This window comes from Lytechinus pictus, chromosome 2, assembly GCF_037042905.1.
Source record: "Lytechinus pictus isolate F3 Inbred chromosome 2, Lp3.0, whole genome shotgun sequence".
Lineage (NCBI taxonomy): Eukaryota > Metazoa > Echinodermata > Echinoidea > Temnopleuroida > Toxopneustidae > Lytechinus > Lytechinus pictus.
In genome coordinates this window covers 37,329,736-37,351,996 of record NC_087246.1, presented here as the reverse complement: position 1 = coordinate 37,351,996, position 22,261 = coordinate 37,329,736, and the positions used below count along the sequence as shown (strand labels likewise).

The window sequence follows — 22,261 nt, the reverse complement described above, 5'->3', positions numbered from 1 at the left end:
TTGTGGAATGAAGGTGGAAGCATGCATGTTATTTACGTACTTGAACATCAGCAGTAAACTTTGAAGTGAATTTATGTCAAATACTGTTATAGTCTTTAGTTTATGGAATAATGGGTCTGTGTGTGCTAAATACCGCGAATCAATACAAACTCGAATAGCTTTTTTCTGTAATAAATATATTGTATTAATTTTCGTTTTTGCACAGGTTGCCCAATCTACATTGCAGTACGATATGTAGGGGAAAATTAATGAATTGTATAGTGTAACAAAGGTAGTTTGTGGAATAGTGTTTTTCATTTAGTAAAGTACACCGACGTTTCTCGAGATACTAGTATATATGCAACGTATGTGTTCGTTCCAATTTAAATTTATCTGTTGTAATACCTAAAAAATTCACGATTCACGATTAATTGTATCTACTACAGTTTCTAAACTAATATGTGAAAAAAAATGTTTGTCATCTGCAAATAATACAAATGATAACAAAGGCAATAAACAATTTGGAACTTTTCTATCATAAAATTGATGAATTGTTCAATCATACGACCACTGATTTCTGATAGTGAGACATTAGTATTCCGATTTTGATTTGATTGTCAATATTGAAAGGGATGGCATTCCATATGAAAAAACACCAATATCCAGAGTGCCTATAAATTATTGCATCACTGTGCATTGCAAATACGCGGCTAAAGCTAAGGGGGAGAAATGCATGCAGGATTTGGGTTGTTTGAGTGATCATGTACAGAAATACAAGGAATAGGGGTTTTAAAATTATGTCAAGAAATACAAAAGGATGAAAAATTGCTTTCGTATTACACAACGCATCTCTTTTCAGTCTCGTTGTTTGGAAATTTAATAATGTGTTTATTTTGTATTCATGTCCACCTAATTCCGCCTGAAAACCAGGTTAAGTATATAGTCTAACCGAATAAGCGTCAAAAATAGTCTACACGTTAACCATCAATACAACTTCCGAGCTTTTCAAATCATATTATGAAATATCGATTTTTCCTTACATTTGCCAAATCGTGTCTTAATAATCTGTAAATTAAGTATGTCCCCCCAAAAAAAATGATGATAAAAACAATAGAATAAATCACGACCGAGGCAAAAAAAAACAGAGAAAAAGAAAGAGAGAAAGGTGAAATTTTATGTTATTTTCTAAATATTATGTTAAAATCTATCACAAATGTGGATTTATGTAATTAAAATATAAAAATGTTGGTCGCTCGCTCACTCGTAACTTGTTATGAATTTTGCCCGATATACGCCATATCTGGCCCCCTCAAAATTTTTGTCTGATTACGCCAATGATTAGGAGAGATAGCAGGTGTAAACTATGATATTCTACGAAGTTGGCAAGAATACGAAGATAAAAGAAGTCCATGAATACGATGTCTTGCCGATGTCATACAACGATTCATCGCAGTACTCAAGGACATAGGAAATTATCCTATTATTAATCGGTTTGATAGAGGAGGGTATATGTGATCATCATTCTAAACAGTTCAAAGCGATATTATTTCTTTAAAGAAAAGATCGTGTGACCGTGAACATAAGCTCAGAATTGATAGAGAAGCTGATAAAGCAAATTCTCTAATTGTGAAAATACAAGATTGAATTTTTGTATCTCGATTCATCGATTGTTCACCTGTCTCTCCAATTAACATTTTATAATAAAGTTTATGTTCTTAACATGGCCGTACGCAGTGATGGGGGGGGGGGGCAGTTGCCCCTCCCCCAGAAAATTTGGAAACCTACATTTTTTTTTCATAACAATCACTAAAAGTGGGGCTCGGTCGCTTCGTTCCCTCGCTTTTGAGTTTCTTTGAAATTTTTTACAAGTCTTGCCCCCCGGGAAATTTTTCTGCGTACGGCCATGGTTCTGGAATGAATCCGATTTCGAAAATAGCTCGGCTAACAAAGAGAATGTATAAAAATAAAAAGAAAGAATAGGGATAAATCGTGAGCGCAATCTATACACTCTTAAAATAAGCAAATATGCCCAACTTTTAACCAACCCTGTGCAACATACTATCCACACAACTATTGGTAAAAAATCTGCCCAAATTGGGTAATAAAAACTAATAATTGGGTAATAAATTTGCTCAATTTGATAATAATTGCCCAGTGACAATATATATGTATATTTACCAACATACATTACCCAACACAGTCGACAGTATGTCGCCCAACATTTTAAGTGTGTAGGATTAATACATGTATACACATGGGAAATAATTGGATTAACTAAGGATTCACCATTATTATGCCTGTGATGTAGATATACCTGTAGATTATTTAACTCCCGATCCGCAAAATAATGAACAAGTTTCTTAGCGAAGTATATGTTCATATTCTAAACATGTTGAAGTATTGCACTTCAAAATTATCACGATGTTGAGAGGTCACCTCTGCAGATACATGTATGACTAACAAAAGAATTTGTAAAAAAAAATGAGGTCGAGCAAATGGTAATTTTCCCAGAGATTCCCTCATTCCAATTATCATGTGGAAGGATCGTTGACATGTTAATTTGTTTCCGAAAACTGCCTGGCGAGGGATGATCTGAAAACACCGTTTGGAGGAATATCGCTGACCCAATTTCCTTCGGAAATGCTAACGATCCTTTCATTAACTGTTTTCATTCCAAGTAGGATGATCTTCATTTAGAGTAGAAAAAAATTAACCACCTAAACTTTTTTTTAAACCATGATCGATGTATATTACTGGCAAAAATATTTCATGTGCTCTTTGGTATACAGATTATATCGAAATCCACTTTTAGAAGAAAAAAAATAACCATTTAATATTACTCCACGAAATATTGTAGTATGAAGGTCGCGTCTACCACAAATAGAATTTATTTTAATTAATAGAGAAATAAAAATTTCTTCATTAATGGATCATGTAAATGATACGGTATTTTAGACTTTCGCTTAATTTCAAGAAACGTATATAAGCACAACATTGGTAAAATGCAAAAGCAGAGTCCATTACGTCACATACTGATTGAGTAAAATACGCTACATTTTAGTCTGAAAAAGGTTTGTATACCAATCATTATCACAAATCGCTTGCCCTTATTTTTCTTTTACAAGAATAAGAGATCAAAGACAGACCCAAAGTGCTCCGCATTTTCATATTTAAAAGATGGATGCTATCCCATTGGCATTACACCTTTTTCGCAAAATTTACCACCCATTTAATCAATAATTCAGTTTGCAAAATCAGGTTACGAGTAAATTTACTGTTATTGGATTAACAAATATATTTAAGTGTTTCCGGTGATAAAGGTATATATCGGTCAGATATCTCTCCAAGGCGTCTTTATGTAAAGTCAGAGGTCTTGATTTGATTATAAGATAAGTGATGTACCTTTATCAAATATAGTAGTCCAGTTTGGGCATGTTACTCCTACAAAAAAGAATCCGAATATTGGATTCAAGGACAATAACATCATTCTATATTTCAAATTTAAAAATTAACAGATGTGGAATGGAATGATTTTTAGATGTCAACTGGTTGGAAGACATATTCCATTAAAAAGGGAGTTTGTTTTAAGAGGGACAGAAGAGAGAGAGAGAGGGGGGTGGGGTGGGGGAGATGAGACAAAGGCAACTTAAAGGTGGTATTTTTGTCTCACCTGCATAGCAGAGTGAGACTATAGGCGCCGCTTTTCCGACGGCGACGGCGACGGCGACGGCGGCGTCAACACCAAATCTTAACCTGAGGTTAAGTTTTTGAAATGACAGCATAACTTAGAAAGTATATGGACCTAGTTCATGAAACTTGGCCATAAGGTTAATCAAGTATTACTGAACATCCTGCCTGAGTTTCATATCACATGACCAAGGTCAAAGGTCATTTAGGGTCAATGAACTTAGACCATGTTGGGGGAATCAACATCAAAATCTTAACCTGAGGTTAAGTTTTTGAAATGACAGCATAACTTAGAAAATATATGGACCTAGTTCATGAAACTTATACATAAGGTTAATCAAGTATCACTGAACATCCTGCATGAGTTTCACATCACATGACCAAGGTCAAAGGTCATTTAGGGTCAATGAACTTTGGCCGAATTGGGGGTATCTGTTGAATTACCATCATAACTTTGAAAGTTTATGGATCTGATTCATGAAACTTGGACATAATAGTAATCAAGTATTACTGAACATCCTGTGCAAGTTTCAGGTCACATGATTAAGGTCAAAGTTCATTTAGGGTCAATGAACTTTGGCCAAATTGGGGTATTTGTTGAATTACAGCCATAAATTTGAAAGTGTGTTGGTCTAGTTCATAAAACTTGGACATAATAGTAATCAAGTATCACTGAACATCCTGTGCGAGTTTCAGGTCACATGATCAAGGTCAAAGGTCATGTAAGGTCAAAGAACTTTGGCCACGTTGGGGGTATTTGTTGAATTGCCATCATATCTCTATAAGTGTATTGGTCTAGTTCATAAAACGTGGAAATAAGGGTAACCAAGTATCACTGAACATCTTGTGCGAGTTATAGTAGTTTTCAAAATCAGCACTGCTGCTATATTGAATCGCGTGATGCAGGTGAGACGGCCAGAGGCATTCCACTTGTTAAAGCTTTCAAACGTTTCCCACTATCCAAAAAAGAAAGAATATTAGTCGTAGTAATTTTCGACTTATTTGAAAGTACCTATTATCAGTGTTTGTATCGTGTTTTTTTTTTAATAGAATTCTCATCAATGGAAGATCAAACTTATTGTGAGAATTGAATCTTTTTGATTAATTGGATGATAAGGCTTTAAAACATTTTGTTTTATTTGCAATTTAAGAGCTATAATAGATGCATTATTTGATTTAAGGGGTGAACAATATCTTCCGATTATCAATTAAGCTCGTGGAACAATTATTTCCTCTTCGATTTCCCAAATATTATCGTTTATTTTAAAAATGCAATATTGTTATTTTAAAAATGTCCTTTCTATCATTTATCGTTAATAAACATGGTTGTATATAGCTTTACCATTCGCGTGGTCGATTCACGGAGATCATAATCATTTGGGCATTTGAAATTTTCCTCAAATTGCCTGGTTCGGCATGATATGAAAATGTTAAGCAATCGATGCTGAAATGCCATACGGTTCATTGAATAAACAATCAGGATAATTCTTTTACTGGGATACGGAACCCGTTAGCCTGCGTGTTGGTGCGAAGTGTACGTCACATTATCACTTAATTCGAAATAAATTGAGTTATAATCAGCCAACACGCCAAACTCTCTATCTCTCTTTCCATTTATGTCAGTTCAACCGGGAGGCCAACCATTGGCGGTAAATAATACGAGAAATAAAGGTGGTTCATGTCACACAAATTATGCTATAATCATACCACTTCAATTTCCTCAATATTTATATTCATATCCCACTTACGAATTTTATTTCAGGCATTTTTTGCCTTAACAATACAATTGCAAGACGCATCAATCTTGCAAATTTAGATTCATTTAGCACAATCCTGACAATGCAACTTCATCATAAAGGTAAATTTGGCCACTTCTGCCACTTCAATACGGATCACATTCGTTATCTCGTTAATTGTAGAAAGGTCTTGGAAAATTAGTTAAACTCTTTACGCATTTCATTCTCACATAATTATAATTCATATAATCTGATTGCTGAGTTTTTGAGCAACAAAAAAAAAATGAAGAAGATTTTACGGGTATGGTTTTCTTTTAAGAAGATTCAGAATTGACTCGGGAAAATTAATGTGAACTGATCGCTGAAATATCAGGACAGTGGCGTACCGTGGGTCACGGCATAGGGGGGCACCAGCAACAAATTTGAGTTAATTAGTTGGCGCGCGAAGCGCGCTTAATAGCCAGGTATATTAACCTAATCATGCTAATAGAGATATTTTAAGGACTGTGCCGTTAAAGGATATGTATCGCACTGTGATCAAATAACGCGAGCGCGTAGCGGGAGCTTAAAATTGTTGATATTCAGACCTAAAAAGGTAATTATAAGTAATTTTTTGTAATGATACGTATACCTGTCTCACTAAACAAACAATGTGAGCGCGAAGCACGAGCTGAATTTTTTTATATAGTGACCCCAAACAATGTTATTTTAAGGATAGTTTTTAGGAATTCATGAAGAGCTTACATATCTCACCATAGTCATCTAATGCGAGCACCAAGCGCGAGCTGATTATTTTTCAGAATTACACCTAAACACATGAAGCGCTTTTTGTAGCCACTGTAACTTTGAACATCACTATATAATCAAATACTGCGTGTGCGAAGCGCGAACTAAGGTTTTTTTTTATATTCAAACCTTAAAAAGGGATATTATAAGCATTTTTTTGTAATCAGACCCGAAGAGGGGCATTCAAGGCCTGTTTGTCTATTCATTGAGACCATACGTATTTCACTAACAAAACGATGCGAGCGCGAAGCGCGAGCTGAAAAAAAATGATATTCAGACCAGAAAAAAGGAACATTTTATGGGCTGTTTTTTAGGAATTCATGAAGAGCAGACATATCTCAATCCAATGATGCGAACTTAAGCACTGACTGGAAATATTTTATATTCAGATCTTTAAAGGGGGCAATCACTTTAAGAAGTCATAAAAAAAAGCATATGTCACTACATTAAATAATAAAAGATCGAATCGCGAGGAAATATATGTAGTGTATACTGACTGAAGATGGGATGTTTTAGTATTATTTAATCCCCTTTAACAGGATTATTCATCTCATTAACCAGAAAATGCGAGCAACAGGAGTGATTAACACATATAGAACCTAAACAAATTATGTTTCATAAAGTTATTAACAAATATTTCTTCTATAATATAATATAATATGTATAATATGATATAATATACAATAATTCATTTTTCTTCCCCCAATACGTTTCCCTTTCTTTCTCCCTATTTTTCTCCTTTCCCCCCATTTTCGCTAGCCGGTGGGGGGGGGCACGTGCCCCCTCCCTTTGGTTACGCCACAGTTTCAGGGAAAAATTGTCATTCATTTTTATTGTTAGCAAATTTATTTTGTGTTTCAAATCTTCATGGATACTTTGATATCTTCTCATCTCAAACAGATTTTGTTGTTTTTGTCATTTTGAAATACCTTGGAAATATAAGTAAGATCGATAGTATATATATATATATGTTTTGGAATTGTATCAAGTGGGAACCTTTTCTGACTTTATAACATTTCAAATTTTCACGTTGTATTTAATCAATCTATAATTTTATAATTATATTGCATTTGCCCAGAATTTCTGAGCGAAAGAAAAAAATGAATCTCTTTTGCTGACAATCCGTTGTATATGAGGAACTGATACCATAAATTATCATTCAAAATTGTTTACTTAGAATTATAAATACGTTGAATGATTTGTTTTCTTTTCATATTCTTTTCAGACCTCGAGCAACGACAATGAAGGATTTCGAACAGAACTGGAGGAGCTCAAACACAACCGTACTCGTGTGAAGTGAAAAACGTTTCATCTACTCAAACCATACACAAGAATACTGGTAGCTGGCGATGAAGTAATGGAAATGAATTTCACTCAAACAACAGGTTCAATCTTGATTTTCGCAGTCATTTTTTCAGTTCAGACTCATTCACTGGAGTCTGCAGAGAAAATGACAACAGAGGCAGAGGGCACAGGAAAAATAAGAAATAAAGAACATGATGTACACAGCAGCATTGTTTCACATTTGATAACAAGGTTCACCGGTTGGAAACATATAAATGAGAATGAAAGAAAAGGTGAACTTCAAAACCTGCATTTGATTCGAGAGAAAAGATCGGGAGGAACTCCGGAACCAACAGCAGAATGGGAAAGTGAACCAGAACCAACTGCAGAAGGAGAAAGCGAACCAGAACCAACAGCAGAAGGAGAAAGTGAGCCCGAACCAACTGCAGAAGGAGAAAGTGAACCAGAACCAACAGCAGACGGAGAAAGTGAACCAGAACCAACTGCAGAAGGAGAAAGTGAACCTGAACCAACTGCAGAAGGAGAAAGTGAACCAGAACCAACAGGAGAAGGAGAAAGTGAGCCCGAACCAACGGCAGAAGGGGAAAGTGAGCCCGAACCAACAGCAGAAGGAGAAAGTGAGCCCGAACCAACAGCAGTAGGAGAAAGTGAGCCCGAACCAACGGCAGAAGGGGAAAGTGAGCCCGAACCAACCGCAGAAGGAGAAAGTGAACCAGAACCAACTGCAGAAGGAGAAAGTGAGCCCGAACCAACTGCAGAAGGAGAAAGTGAACCAGAACCAACAGCAGACGGAGAAAGTGAACCAGAACCAACTGCAGAAGGAGAAAGTGAGCCAGAACCAACAGCAGAAGGAGAAAGTGAACCTGAACCAACTGCAGAAGGAGAAAGCGAACCTGAACCAACTGCAGAAGGAGAAAGCGAACCTAAACCAACTGCAGAAGGAGAAAGCGAACCCGAACCAACTGCAGAAGGAAAAAGTGAGCCTGAACCAACAGCAGAAGGAGAAAGCGAACCCGAACCAACTGCAGAAGGAGAAAGTGAACCCAAACCAACTGCAGAAGGAGAAAGTGAACCAGAACCAACAGCAGAAGGAGAAAGTGAGCCCGAACCAACTGCAGAAGGAGAAAGTGAACCAGAACCAACTGCAGAAGGGGAAAGTGAACCAGAACCAACAGCAGAAGGGGAGAGTGAACCAGAACCAACGGCAGAAGGGGAAAGTGAACCAGAACCAACGGCAGAAGGGAAAAGTGAGCCCGAACCAACAGCAGAAGGAGAAAGTGAGCCCGAACCAACAGCAGTAGGAGAAAGTGAGCCCGAACCAACGGCAGAAGGGGAAAGTGAGCCCGAACCAACTGCAGAAGGAGAAAGTGAACCAGAACCAAATGCAGAAGGAGAAAGTGAGCCCGAACCAACTGCAGAAGGAGAAAGTGAGCCCGAACCAACTGCAGAAGGAGAAAGTGAACCAGAACCAACAGCAGACGGAGAAAGTGAACCAGAACCAACTGCAGAAGGAGAAAGTGAGCCAGAACCAACAGCAGAAGGAGAAAGTGAACCTGAACCAACTGCAGAAGGAGAAAGCGAACCTGAACCAACTGCAGAAGGAGAAAGCGAACCTGAACCAACTGCAGAAGGAGAAAGCGAACCCGAACCAACTGCAGAAGGAGAAAGTGAGCCTGAACCAACAGCAGAAGGAGAAAGCGAACCCGAACCAACTGCAGAAGGAGAAAGTGAACCCAAACCAACTGCAGAAGGAGAAAGTGAACCAGAACCAACAGCAGAAGGAGAAAGTGAACCAGAACCAACAGCAGAAGGAGAAAGTGAACCAGAACCAACAGCAGAAGGAGAAAGTGAGCCCGAACCAACTGCAGAAGGAGAAAGTGAACCAGAACCAACTGCAGAAGGGGAAAGTGAACCAGAACCAACAGCAGAAGGGGAAAGTGAACCAGAACCAACGACAGAAGGGGAAAGTGAACCAGAACCAACAGCAGAAGGGGAAAGTGAACCAGAACCAACTGCAGAAGGGGAAAGTGAACCAGAACCAACTGCAGAAGGGGAAAGTGAACCAGAACCAACAGCAGAAGGGGAAAGTGAACCAGAACCAACGGCAGAAGGGAAAAGTGAACCAGAACCAACAGCAGAAGGGGAAAGTGAACCAGAACCAACTGCAGAAGGGGAAAGTGAACCAGAACCAACAGCAGAAGGGGAAAGTGAACCTGAACCAACTGCAGAAGGAGAAAGTGAGCCCGAACCAACAGCAGAAGGAGAAAGTGAACCAGAACCAACTGCAGAAGGAGTAAGTGAACCAGAACCAACTGCAGAAGGAGAAAGTGAACCTGAACCAACAGCAGAAGGGGAAAGTGAACCAGAACCAACAGCAGAAGGGGAAAGTGAACCTGAACCGACAGCAGAAGGAGAAAGTGAACCAGAACCAACTGCAGAAGGGGAAAGTGAACCTGAACCAACGGCAGAAGGAGAAAGTGAACCAGAACCAACAGCAGAAGGGGAAAGTGAACCTGAACCGACAGCAGAAGGAGAAAGTGAGCCTGAACCAACGGCAGAAGGAGAAAGTGAACCAGAACCTGAACATGAAGGTGAACCAGAACCCTTTTCAAATTCAACCGCTGAACCAGAACCAGAAGGAGAGCCGTGGCCCGAGCCTGGACCAGATTGGGATAAAGCTTTTGACTTGCTTGGACCAGCTTGGGGCTTACATATATATGGTTTTGCCTTCGGGTTTATACTTGTTGGGACGTATGCCAGTCATGTTGTCATGACTGTCTTTGGAGACAGGCATCGTACGGGATCCAGGTCACTGACTGCAACATTAAACACACTTCTATTAATATTTGGGGTTACTCGGTCCATCTCACTCTTTGTAAATCCATACGGAGCGCGAGAAAATACACCAATTCTCCTATCCCGTATGATGTGGTCCATTGGGTTTCCTTGTCTCACAGCTGTTCTTTCCACACTGTTACTCGTTCTTATCGATACAACAAAGGTTTCTTTGGCGCCTCCTCGCTTTCAAAAATTCTCTGCTGTTGCTCGAGTTTGTGGTGTACACTTCTTAGTAGTTCTAGGAACGGACGTTCTCGTTTCATTTTTTATCGACATGAAAGGGTTGCTGCTTATGTGTCAAATAATCTACATAACATGGAGTGCACTTTTAGCGGTTGGTTATTTCAGGGTCAGTCAACTCATCAAAGCGAATTTCAAGTCTAGTTTGAGTCAGAAGAAAAACATGCAAGGCGAGTATACAATATTATATATTACTATGAAGCTACCAAAATGCCAAAATGGTGTTTGTTAGATGAGTACGGGTGTGAGTATTTTCTGCACACTCAAAACAAGATTGAGTAAAAATTTACCAAATATTGATATATATATATATATATGTATGTATATATACATATATATATATATGTATGTATATATATATACATATATATAAATATATATATATATATAAAGGAAACAGGCATGTTTGCTGTGTAATTTTTCCCCCATGTTGGGCAATATGCAAGTTTAAAGGGTAAATGTAAACGCAACATTGCATAAAATTCACAAAGTTTTTGGTACTATTTTACCCAGCAAGTATACATGTTCCCATTTTACCCAATGTTGGGTAAACTGTTTTGAGAGTGCATAAATTGCGGGTGCCTTTTTTTGTTGTTGAGTTTGCTTTAAACTCCACACCAGTGAGGCATACATTTATATCACCATGGAATATGATTGATAATTCCTGTTTGGATGTTTACGCTATCCCCAGCCATTTCTAATTGGCTCTCCAAACACAAATACACCCAAATTCACAAATAAACACACACATGCACCGCACACCCACACTCGTTTACATTCTTAATTTTTGAGCGAAGTCAGTTTTGGAGTGTAATGCAATCAACATGCCAACATGGTGAGTTAACTCAATGACTGGAGTTGCTAGGTTACTGATATTGGTATATATCATTTGAATGTGTACTTGATGAGCTAACCAGGCACTGCATCTTTTATTTCAAATGAAAACGCTTTCTGTGGATGGCCTAATTTAAACTGCATTGTTCAAATAATCTCCCTATCATTGTAGATGTTTATATACCTTTCCCTTCTCTGTCTGTTCTTGGTATGTCAAATAATCAGGCCTTGTTATTACTCAGTCGTAACATCAAATGAAAGACGACTCCACACAAAAATATTCAGTCTGAACTCTGTCGTTTTATACTATAAATGCAATGATATGATATTGATTACCTTTCGGATATAATTAGTAGATCAATATCCAGGTGACTCGTATGTGTCGAGTAGACAGTAGAACTACATGGGCAAACTTGATGGATCTCCTTAACGATGCATTGAGAATATCACATTCACAAGGACTGTGAGTAACAATCTGAATAGCATGACCTGCATTGCAATTTAAGGTCATGACTATGAGCATCAGCCATGCATTATCATGCATGATGATTTTCATTATTCAATTTTGCTTGATGAAACAAATAAATCGACGGCACGGAGAAATATTTCCGGGTAGTTTTTTGTCATATATTAACCCCCCCAAAAAAAAAAAAGATAATAATAAAAAAAAAAAATCAATCAATCAATATATAAGAAAATAAATTAATAAACTAATTAAAATGAAATTGCACGTGAAATGTTAACTATACAAGGATTGTATAGGCAATTCTTCTTATTATTATTATTACTACTATTGTTGTTGTTGTTGTTTTTCATACAGGAAGTCAAGATAAGAAAGCCATGCGTCTTCATCGCAACATCATGGTATGCAGTGGGATAGCCGTTGCGAGCTGCGCTACCCACATATACGGTGCATTTGGTGTGTTTGGTATCTTCTCCGACCTGGTGGTGGTACCAACCTGGCCTTGGTGGGCATTCCAGAGTCTTATGAGACTTGAGGAAATCCTCATGGCTGTTCTTGTATTTATACTCGCAGGTAAAGCGAAGAAGGTGAACGACGTCCGAGACGCAAAGAGAACTGGTATCTCCAAGATTTTCCATTCAGCCATTGAGCGTTTCAATCCTGGCGGTAGATATGCCAGAAGAAAGCAGGTGACACCACTGACATCAGCAACAGAGTGTCGAGGGACGCCCTCTCAGGGTGGGGTTAAGAGGGCGTGGCCCAAGGGAAAAGAGGTTACTAGTTGTGTTGGTAGTGTTACTGTTGGAGACTTCGGTGCTCTACCTCCTGTTCGGTCATAAGTGTAGCTGAAGAGACATGTTTACCAATGCAATCATTAATGACTACCTTTAAACCCAACGTTCTACACGACAACCCGAAATCTAGCCATAGACTTGCCAAACGTAGCAACGGGTAATATTGGAATATGCCTACTTGAGTTCAGCACGGATGTACTGTATCGTATGAATAAGAACCCCACTCTCCAATATACAGATTACGGTATTTCGGTTGAATAATTCAATTGCATTGCACTCTAAAAACATATTGGGTAAAAATGCTCCATGAGGGTAATTATGTGTCCAACCAACATTGAGCATTTCTTTTTGGCATTTTTATTTCTCCAGTGTGATGAAAATTTTGCCCATTCTAAAATAATTGCTGCTTATTTTTTAAACCTTACTGGACAATATGCTTCCCGCATTGGGTAAAATACTGCCCCAAATTGGTTGGACACATAATTACCCTCGTGCTGGTTAAAATTTTACCCAATATTTTTTACAGTGTAGATAATAAACTTTTGTCTTTCAAAAATAATTCGAGTTGAATTTCTATTGATATCTCTTATTTCGCCGGGAAATCTTTTTGGCCTGATAAGTCATTCATAAGAATAAATGAATGTATGTTTTGGAGAAGACATTCATTAAAGGAGCGATGGGGTGTGAAGCTAATTTGAACACTGGTGAACATGGCCCTGGTAAGGGTGATGCGTGTGTTATTTTCCATAGGCAGTACCCCCTGGAAATCTGATAGGCATGATAAATCTCTAAAATGTAACCAAAATATCAAGTTTTTATGGACCAAAACGACATTTATTTTATAGTGAAACCTCTTTTCTTCGCTTGTCAAATTTCTCGGGACCAAAACGACCTTCATTTTTTAGTGAACCCCTTTTTTCTTTTTTACTTGTCAAAGTTACTTGAGCGCCCCTGTAAAAAAAATCGTTACCAGGGCGCTGCTAGTGAAGGTCTGAAGGATTAGCCAGGTGTGAAAATAATTTAAAATAAATATATTGCTGAAATTTTCATTTCCATAGGATTACCCCCAAAATGATAAAAATATGGAACTTTCAAATTTAAAGTAAAACATTTATAGAATTTTCATAATGGATATGCAATGGGTGGTTATTCCTATTCTATGAGTAACAAATATTTCAATGAAATTAAGATTTGAGTTTCGGGTCGAAATGCTGCTTTCATAATCTTTCTTGAGGGGCGTCCTTTTTCAAGCCTTTGTGCTTATGACTGTCCCCTCCCATGCAATGATTGTTTATTGTTATTTTACCGTGAAATATTGTCAATATATTTTCTGTTGTATGATTTATCTTTTGCATGGAAATAAAGAATCAATCAATCAATCAATAATACCTTGATTGGCGGGTCTATTTTATTTAATTATGTGTTTTGTAGGTTATTGTAATAAAAAGGTTTTAAGAAATAATATCTTCCAATCTGTTGACTTAAAATACCATAACTTCGTCATATTTATTGCAATCAAATAGGGCCTGTGCCATGGACACATTTTCGTTAAATTATCTATACACACGTAATCATGATAAAAATGTTTTTTCATATTATTCTTTATATTATCTTAGAGATTTAATAAAGATACAGTATGTAAAAGTGGGATTATGAAGTAAAAAGGTAAAGGTCACAGAGCAGAGGTGATCATTATTTTAATCAAGCGAGCAATAAATGTTCACTATTCATATTACTATTTATCATTTTATCATGCTTTGAGAGAGTTTTGTTGGGAAGACTGTTTTACCTGTCTTTCTTCCGTTTAACCTTTTAATTTTCTTTTCAAGAGTGCTCCTATGAGACTACACTGAAATCGAAATGTAATGTTTACTCTTTTTAAATGCAGTAAATGACTGTTGCAAATTCACCTCGCCTATCTAAAATAAAACTAACATGTCACTTTGTGAATAAAGCTGCAACCCCAACACCTTTTTTCCATCTTCTATCCATCGTCGCATTTTAGTCTCAATTGATCAGTCCTTTGAATTGACTTCTTCAGAAGATTACAAGCAGGTGATATTTTGCAAAGCTTTCAAATCAACCGATGAAATCTTTGCACTTCTCAACCTTATATAATTCAACTGACTGAGGTAGGGCTTTTATTATTACTTCGCCAACGTCGGTTTGGGTCGAAAGACGTATGTGTAGGTCTTTTATTCCAAATGCTTTTGTTAATATCTCGAGGGCTTTTTATTTTGTATAGACCTTATAAAAAATATTCTCACCTAGCTTGTCCGCCACCTCGCTCAAATAAAAATATGCTAAGCCCATCTGTCGTGCTTTTTTAAATCACTGTATTTGACATTTGTTTCTTCAGATTAACCTCTGTTTTCTCAGTTTCGTAAACTTTAACAGGTTTAAGATAAAATTGTTCCGTTCTTGTTCTTACTCCTTTGAATTCTTGACGATTTCTTTTGTAACGTAATACAATTCGATTCAACATCAGTCAAAGCTTAAGACTGGCTTGAAAGTATCCGTACATTGATTTAAAGGAGAATGAAACCCTTGAAACCAGCTGAATCCATGTCAAAGAGAAAAATCAAAGAAACATATTGTTGAAAATTTGAGGAAGATTGAATGAATGATAAGAAAGTTATGAGCATTTGAATATTGAGATCACTAATGCCATGTAGATCCTCCCGTTGGCAATGCGACCAAGATCTGTGATGTCACACACGTACAACTCCCTCATTACTTTAGTACTTATTTCACTTATATTATCACTTTTATAGAGTCTATCACAAGGTGAGGTGTTCTCTTTATGAGAGGACAAGTACAGAGGTTTCACAACATTATATCATTGATGAATCATTTTGTCATATGATTAGAATGAGCAAAAAGAGATGTTTTGGGGTATATTTTCAGTGTCCAAAAGGGGAGAGTTGTTCATCTGTGACATCATAGATCTTGGTCGCATTGCCAAAAGGAGGATCTCCATAGCATTAGTGATCTCGACATTCAAATGCTCATAACTCTTCTATTGCTAGTCCTATTTTACTCAAATTTTTGTTGATCTTATTCTTAGATTTTTCTGCTTTCGCAAAAGCTAACTTGCTCCAATAGTTTCATTCTCCTTTAAAGAATATCGTTGATAAATCTGACCTGGAATGAAAATACTAAATTAACAATTTAGCTATAATTTTATTCTAACAATTTCCATTTCACCCTTTCTTTCTTTTAATAAGTCTTCTTTGCTTCAACAGCGTGTACAAAATCTAAACTTGAAGTTTAATCAAACAAAATGATAAACGAAAAAGTATTAATTTGAGGTAACCTGTATAGTAAATGAGAAAACCGTAAAACTTATGTACGTTTTAAAAAATTATATATATACCATTAAGAAGTTAATAACTCTCATTTACAGAAAGTCCCCTCCTGAAAGCATTCACAATATTGTACATTTAGAGTATTGTTATGGCATCAGTGATCTGAAATTATTTTTAACATGCATGAACCATAATTATGTTATACAACACACGTTTTTGGTCATATTTAGTTTCTGATAAGATTAATATTATCACCACAAACTGAGCCTCTGTGAAAGATCTTATTCCAATCCCACCACATCCCGGATATAAGGCAGTCGTTAGGACATTCTATCACATCAGTATATTTACTGGATAGATCCACTTATTTAAGACACCCTTAATTGATCTTGGGTATACAATTACATCAGTATATTTACTAAATAGATCCACTTATTTTAAGACACCATTAACTCTTTCCCCGCCACGGACCGAATCACTCCTGCGCCACATTAATTTCAAGGTGCAATCTTAAGAGGGAATTTGCATGGACAATGCTAATTCAGCTCACAATAACTTTTGATTGGTTTATTTGAAAGAAAAGCTTTGTGTGTACATGGTACAATGCGATGCACATCACTATTGTGTATGTTTGCGTGAACAATAGACTTTATACATTCTGTGTGTATTGTGAATGAAATGTGACTTGAGTCGAAGTTGGCAGCCCCCTGTATGTGACTCTAGTTGAACAAAGCGGGCAAAGAGTTAATTGATGTTGGGTATATAATCACATCAGTCATGTCAGTATACTTACTGAATAATAGACACAATTATTTTAAGACTCCCTTAATTCATGTTAGGTATACAATCACATCAGTATACTGACTGAATAGATCCACTTATTTTAAGACACCCTTAATTGATGTTGAGTATACAATCACATCAGTATACAATAGATCCACTTATCTTGAGACACTCTAACTGATGTAGGTATACAACGGGGTATACAATCATATCAGTATACTGACTGAATAGATCCACTTACTTTAAGACACCCTTAATTTATGTTGGGTATACAATCACATCAGAATACAATATATCCACTTATTTTAAGACACCCTTAACTGATGTTGAGTATACAATCACATCAGTATACTTACTGAATAGATCATTTTATTTCAAGACTCCCTTTTGATGTTTAGATTTATTTGTTACAATGCTACTGATAACACTGTTTCTATGATGGTAGGATGTATGTACAGAAGCTTTTTGATATTATTTATCTATATATGAATTATAAGTTCACATCTTGATTAGATTGTTTCCATTAAAAGGGAAGCTAAGCCCATCAAAAATATTTTCACACGACACTATGCTGTATTTATATTTTACAAGTCACTGTTGGAGATGTATAAAAATTTAACTCTAACTCTTGGGAAAAAACAGACTTATCATATTATTCAACCAATATTACATCTTCTTTTGGCATTATCTGAAATCTGATGGTAACGTATTGGCCGGTATTTAAAAGATAACCTTGCAGCAGAGCGTGGTTAGCCTTTGATAGAGGGCTTTGTCATATATTTTTTTTGCAGCAATTAGTATGAAAAATTAAACATGTGTATTAGACTAATTTGTGGATGAAATAGAAATTCCGAGGCTAGACACTCGATCTGTCTGTAATAAATCGTAAGCAACACAATGAATATTCTGGAACGACTACTTTGTGACGCGAATCGTAGTAGACATTCAGATTTCGTTTCCATTGAAATATTATTTTTTCACATTTAAATACGTTAATAATTATGTACTGTTCTTGATTATCAGGACTAATTATGGTTTCGTTTAATGTCTGCCAATGACATCCACCTAGAGCTCACGGATGATACAGTAAGAGGTGTGATTCTAACGTGCGTTAGAGCACAATTTCCCCACATTTTCCCTTTACTTTTTTTTCAATAACCTTTTTTGTACTCGAGTTATCAGGCATGGCAGAGCATCAGAATAGTATCCAACGGCAAGATGAATTCTAGAGTTTATGTAATACTAGACACACCATAGACATACTAGAGCGTAATATTTCACCAGCAAAATGCATATGTTTACTTGAGGAGTTCATAGTCTCCAATTTCTTATACTTGTAATTCATTGTTTTACCGGATTATCATCATTCATTATATTTGTTATTATTATCTTTCATCTTTCATTTGTTCACAAAAGTAGTTTTTGAAGAGTCGAATTTTTCGAAATTATCAAATTTGTATTCAACGTTATTTATTGGTTTTTGACGATGTTGGGTTGTGATTAAAAATTAAAGATAAACGAGTAGAATTGAAATGCGAGAAAGTGGTAAATGGGAAAGAGAAGAGTATTATTTTCTTGAAATCCGGTTGACATTTTAAAAGACCAAGATGATATGATGCTTTTTATGCGGTAAATATTATGTAAGCAGGTGAAGCGTATACCAAGGATGAGATGGTGATGCTCGACTGGCCGTCATTAGGAAACAAGTATCTCTTTTCATCCACGTTTAATAATTCTCAATTCCTCCGGGTTTTTCCAATACTTTCCACCTGGTGAGCTGCACATTATCAGTTAGCCTTCGAAGAACTTTTAGGTGAAATATATTGGTGACCAATCCCAAAATCACTTGTCAGGAAACCAATTCCCCTTGTTCAAAGTGCCTATAAAGGTTCAGAGTGACAAAAAAAAATCATTTAGTTGATATATCAGTGAAATACTCATAGTACGGCCTTCTTTACTTAAAAGTTGAAAAATGAAATTTGTCCCGATGTTGTCACAACGATTTATTCAGTTCATTCGTAGCGTCAGATGTACTTGCGAGGTATTAATGAAAAGCTGAGGTGAAAGTGATATCGGTTTATGTTTGGAGCTTAATTTAAATTCTTCAGTTCATTAACCTATGAACATAAGTTCTCTCATGTTCCTAATTTCATTTAAATTAAAGGTCAAGTCCACTCCAGAAAAATGTTGACTTGGATAAATATAGAAAAATCAAACAAGCATAACACTGAAAATTTCATCAAAATTGGATGTAAAATAAGAAAGTTGTGACATTTTAAACTTTCGCTCATTTCTCACAAAAACAGTTATATGCACAACTCAGTGACATGCAAATGAGAGAGTCGATGATGTCCATCACACACTGTTTCTTTTGTTTTTTATTGTTTGAATTATACAATATTTCATTTTTTACAGATTTGACAATAAGGACACACTTGACTGAACCATAATGTTAAAATAATGGTGATACCACATGTTCAGGGAGGAATAAAACTTTCTTTCACAGGACAACAGGGAGATAATTTGAATATTCCATAATTCATATAATAAAATACAAAAGAAATAGTGAATGAGTGATGACAGTTCCATCATTTGCATACTGACCAGGGTGTGAGTATAACTGTTTTGTGAAATTAAGCGAAACTTAAAAACGTCATAACTTTCTTATTATATATCCGATTTTGATTAAATTCTCAGTGTTATGCTTGTTGGATTTTTCTCTTTTAATTCAAATCAAATTTTTGTTGGGGTGGACATGTCCTTTAAGAATAAAGGGTTCTATTGTTGTACATACTATGGGGTTGTGCTACACTTTAATTGTGCCATAATGCGCTTCAAAATGTCAATATACTTCTTGAACCAAATTGTTGAATATGTAATTATTTTAACAATATACTTTTATGAATAGATTGAAATTTGTATGTGGAGATGTAAATAATCAGTACTAATAGTACTAATAAAGTCCTTCCCTTGTAAGTATTAAGAGTGGAAGTATTCATTGGATTTTTGTAAAATCAATACAATGTCTTCGGGAGCCTGTATAAAACCTGGCATTGATGGCAATACAGTGAGGTGTGTATTTGATTGGATGTTCGAGTGATGTTGTTGTATGAACACCATTGACGGCTTGTGACGATCGTCTGCGTTTGGCCGACCATGCTCCGCGCAATCACAAACGTTAAGTATGCGCGCCTATTGCGAGTCCGATCCGCACTCTAGCAAACTAGTAATACATCTCTATGGGTTGGCCCAAAGGGTTGGCCGCACCATTTCGACAAAACCGGGGGAGCTTTTCTCGAAAGGGTTGGTTTAGGGAGGGGAGTCGAATTAACGCACCAGTCCTTTTCGAGACAACCGGGGGAGCTAATTTTCAAGAAACGACTGGTGTGCTGAGTATTCTCCTGTAAAATTTGTTAATTTGTCTTTGTAAGTAAACTTGTGCTGGAGCAATTAGTTGAGGGCGAGGGTGTGTGCGTGTGCGCGCGCGTGCGTGAATGTGTGTGTGTAAAATTATGTGTAACTGGGGAAGAAAGAAGAAAAAAAAAATTGTGCATTTTCATTTTAGGCTTATTTTTCAGTAGTCTCGGCGGCGCATACACGGCGCGGTGTGGCGCGCCGGTATCCACCGGATTGCCGCACATGCAAACTACTAGCAGCTTAATTGCGATGGAAGCCAGTTTTAAGGTAGTTTGCTTCAACATAAATTCTATCAGTTCTATGCAAATAAAAAAATATTCAAAATAGAAAACACGCTATTTTTCTTAATCCGATTGTTCTATATGACTTTGTTGAATTGTAATTTTATGCAAAATCAAGAAAAACTACAAGTTCTCTTCTTTTCTCCTAACAATCAATTTGTTGATAATGGGGCCAGCTACGGTGTTTTGGGCAAAATTTTCACATTAAAAAAAATGGTATCAGATTTCGACAAAATATTAAGAACATAATATATTTCACCCTTCTCTCTTTTTTTCTTGGTCGTGGAAAATTGGGGGAGGGTAAGCGCCCAAGCCCCCCCCCCCCTATACGCCACTGCTAATAATCTATCAATATTATTGTTGTTATTATTTAATGAATAGTTTTAATAGAACCCACTGGTTCAGAAAAATACTAAGCACATTTTTTCGATGAAAGCTCCCGCGGTTTTCTCGAAAGGGTACGGCCACCCCTGCTCTGCGAACGTATAGACGATCGTCACAATTAAGCTCCATTGACGATAAAACATGCTGCAAAATAATCATTTTTAACTGACAAGTTTTTTTTATTTTTATACTATTTCTGTTTGAGCCCAATTAATTTTTAATCATGATAAAGCTGAAGATCTAAGCTTTAATATGATATAGATTGTGTAGGAAGAGGTGTTAGAAATGGGTCAGGATCCACATATTTATAGGCCAAGTACATTAAAGGAAAATGAAACCTTTGGAACAAGAAAGCTTGTGTGAAAACAGAAGAAAAAAAACAGATCAACGAAAGTTTGAGAAAAATCGGACAAATAATGAAAAAGTTATGAGCATTTGAATATTGCGATCACTATAATGCTATAGAGATCCTCTAATTAGCAATGCGATAAAGATGTGTGATGTCACTTGTGAACAACTTTCCCATTACTTTAGAATATTATTTCAGTTAAACTGCCTCTTTTATCACATCTATCAGTAGATCCTGTATTCTTTCTAGAGGGCATGTAATACAGATTTTCAAAGAATACATTATGGATAGTTTGTATCGCCATAAGAAAGATAAAAAAGAGACATTTTGGGGGTATTTTATAGTCCATCAAAGGGAAAGTTGTTCACATGTGACATCACACATCTTTGTCGCATTGCCAATAGGAGGATCCCCATAGCATTAGTGATCGCAATATTCAAATGCTCATAACTTTCTTATTTTGTCCGAATTTTCTCAAACTTTCTTTGTTCTTCTTCTTTTATTTTTCTGTTTCCACACAAGCCCACTTGTTCAAATGGTTTCATTTCCCTTTGAATACAGCTTAAAAACATGAATACTGCACTCTGATTGGTCAAAGAGACCACACACCCACCAAAATTCCAACGGCTTCTACTCCAGGGCCTAGGTCACACCACGGAAATAAAAGGAAGTTTTCCATGGGTCACACTCACCATGTGGTAATCTAGTCAAATTACCCGGGCATGTTGTTATGAAACATTATCCAGCCAATCAGAACTCTGGATTCCATGCTACTCAGAAATTTCAAAAATCTCGTCTTGTATCTTATTTTTGCTGGATCCTGACCCATTTCCAAGATGCAACATATCAAGAGTGACAGTGGAAGAAAGTACAGAGAATGAGCTATACGATGATATAGATATTATTTTGGCTCGAAATAAAAAGTTTCGCACAATTTGCAAGAGAAAACAGAGGAAGACAATTCTGTTTTGAGACATCTTTTCAGGCCTAAAATTCACCTATTTATCATTCAAAATAAATGACCATTGTAAAAGAGTAATATTTACTCTTTCCAATGATGCAACAAAATTTAATTTA

General features: G+C 36.4%; 1 protein-coding gene across 1 annotated transcript; it reads left to right on the top strand.

Annotated features, from left to right (window-relative positions):
- The first annotated feature begins 7,441 nt into the window (after positions 1-7,441).
- LOC129280190 (cell surface glycoprotein 1-like) lies at positions 7,442-15,755 on the top strand. Its single transcript, XM_064115695.1, has 2 exons — positions 7,442-10,745; positions 12,230-15,755. Exons 1-2 carry the CDS (start codon positions 7,546-7,548, stop codon positions 12,705-12,707), a joined length of 3,678 nt encoding a protein of 1,225 aa, XP_063971765.1. The 5' UTR covers positions 7,442-7,545; the 3' UTR covers positions 12,708-15,755.
- Positions 15,756-22,261: the final 6,506 nt, after the last annotated feature.

Coding starts and splice junctions, on each gene's coding strand:
- LOC129280190 (XM_064115695.1), top strand. CDS start 7,546: ATGGAAATGAATTTCACTCAAACAACAGGTTCAATCTTGATTTTCGCA. Junction 10,746..12,229: donor AAGAAAAACATGCAAGGCGA/GTATACAATATT, acceptor TCATACAGGAAG/TCAAGATAAGAAAGCCATGC.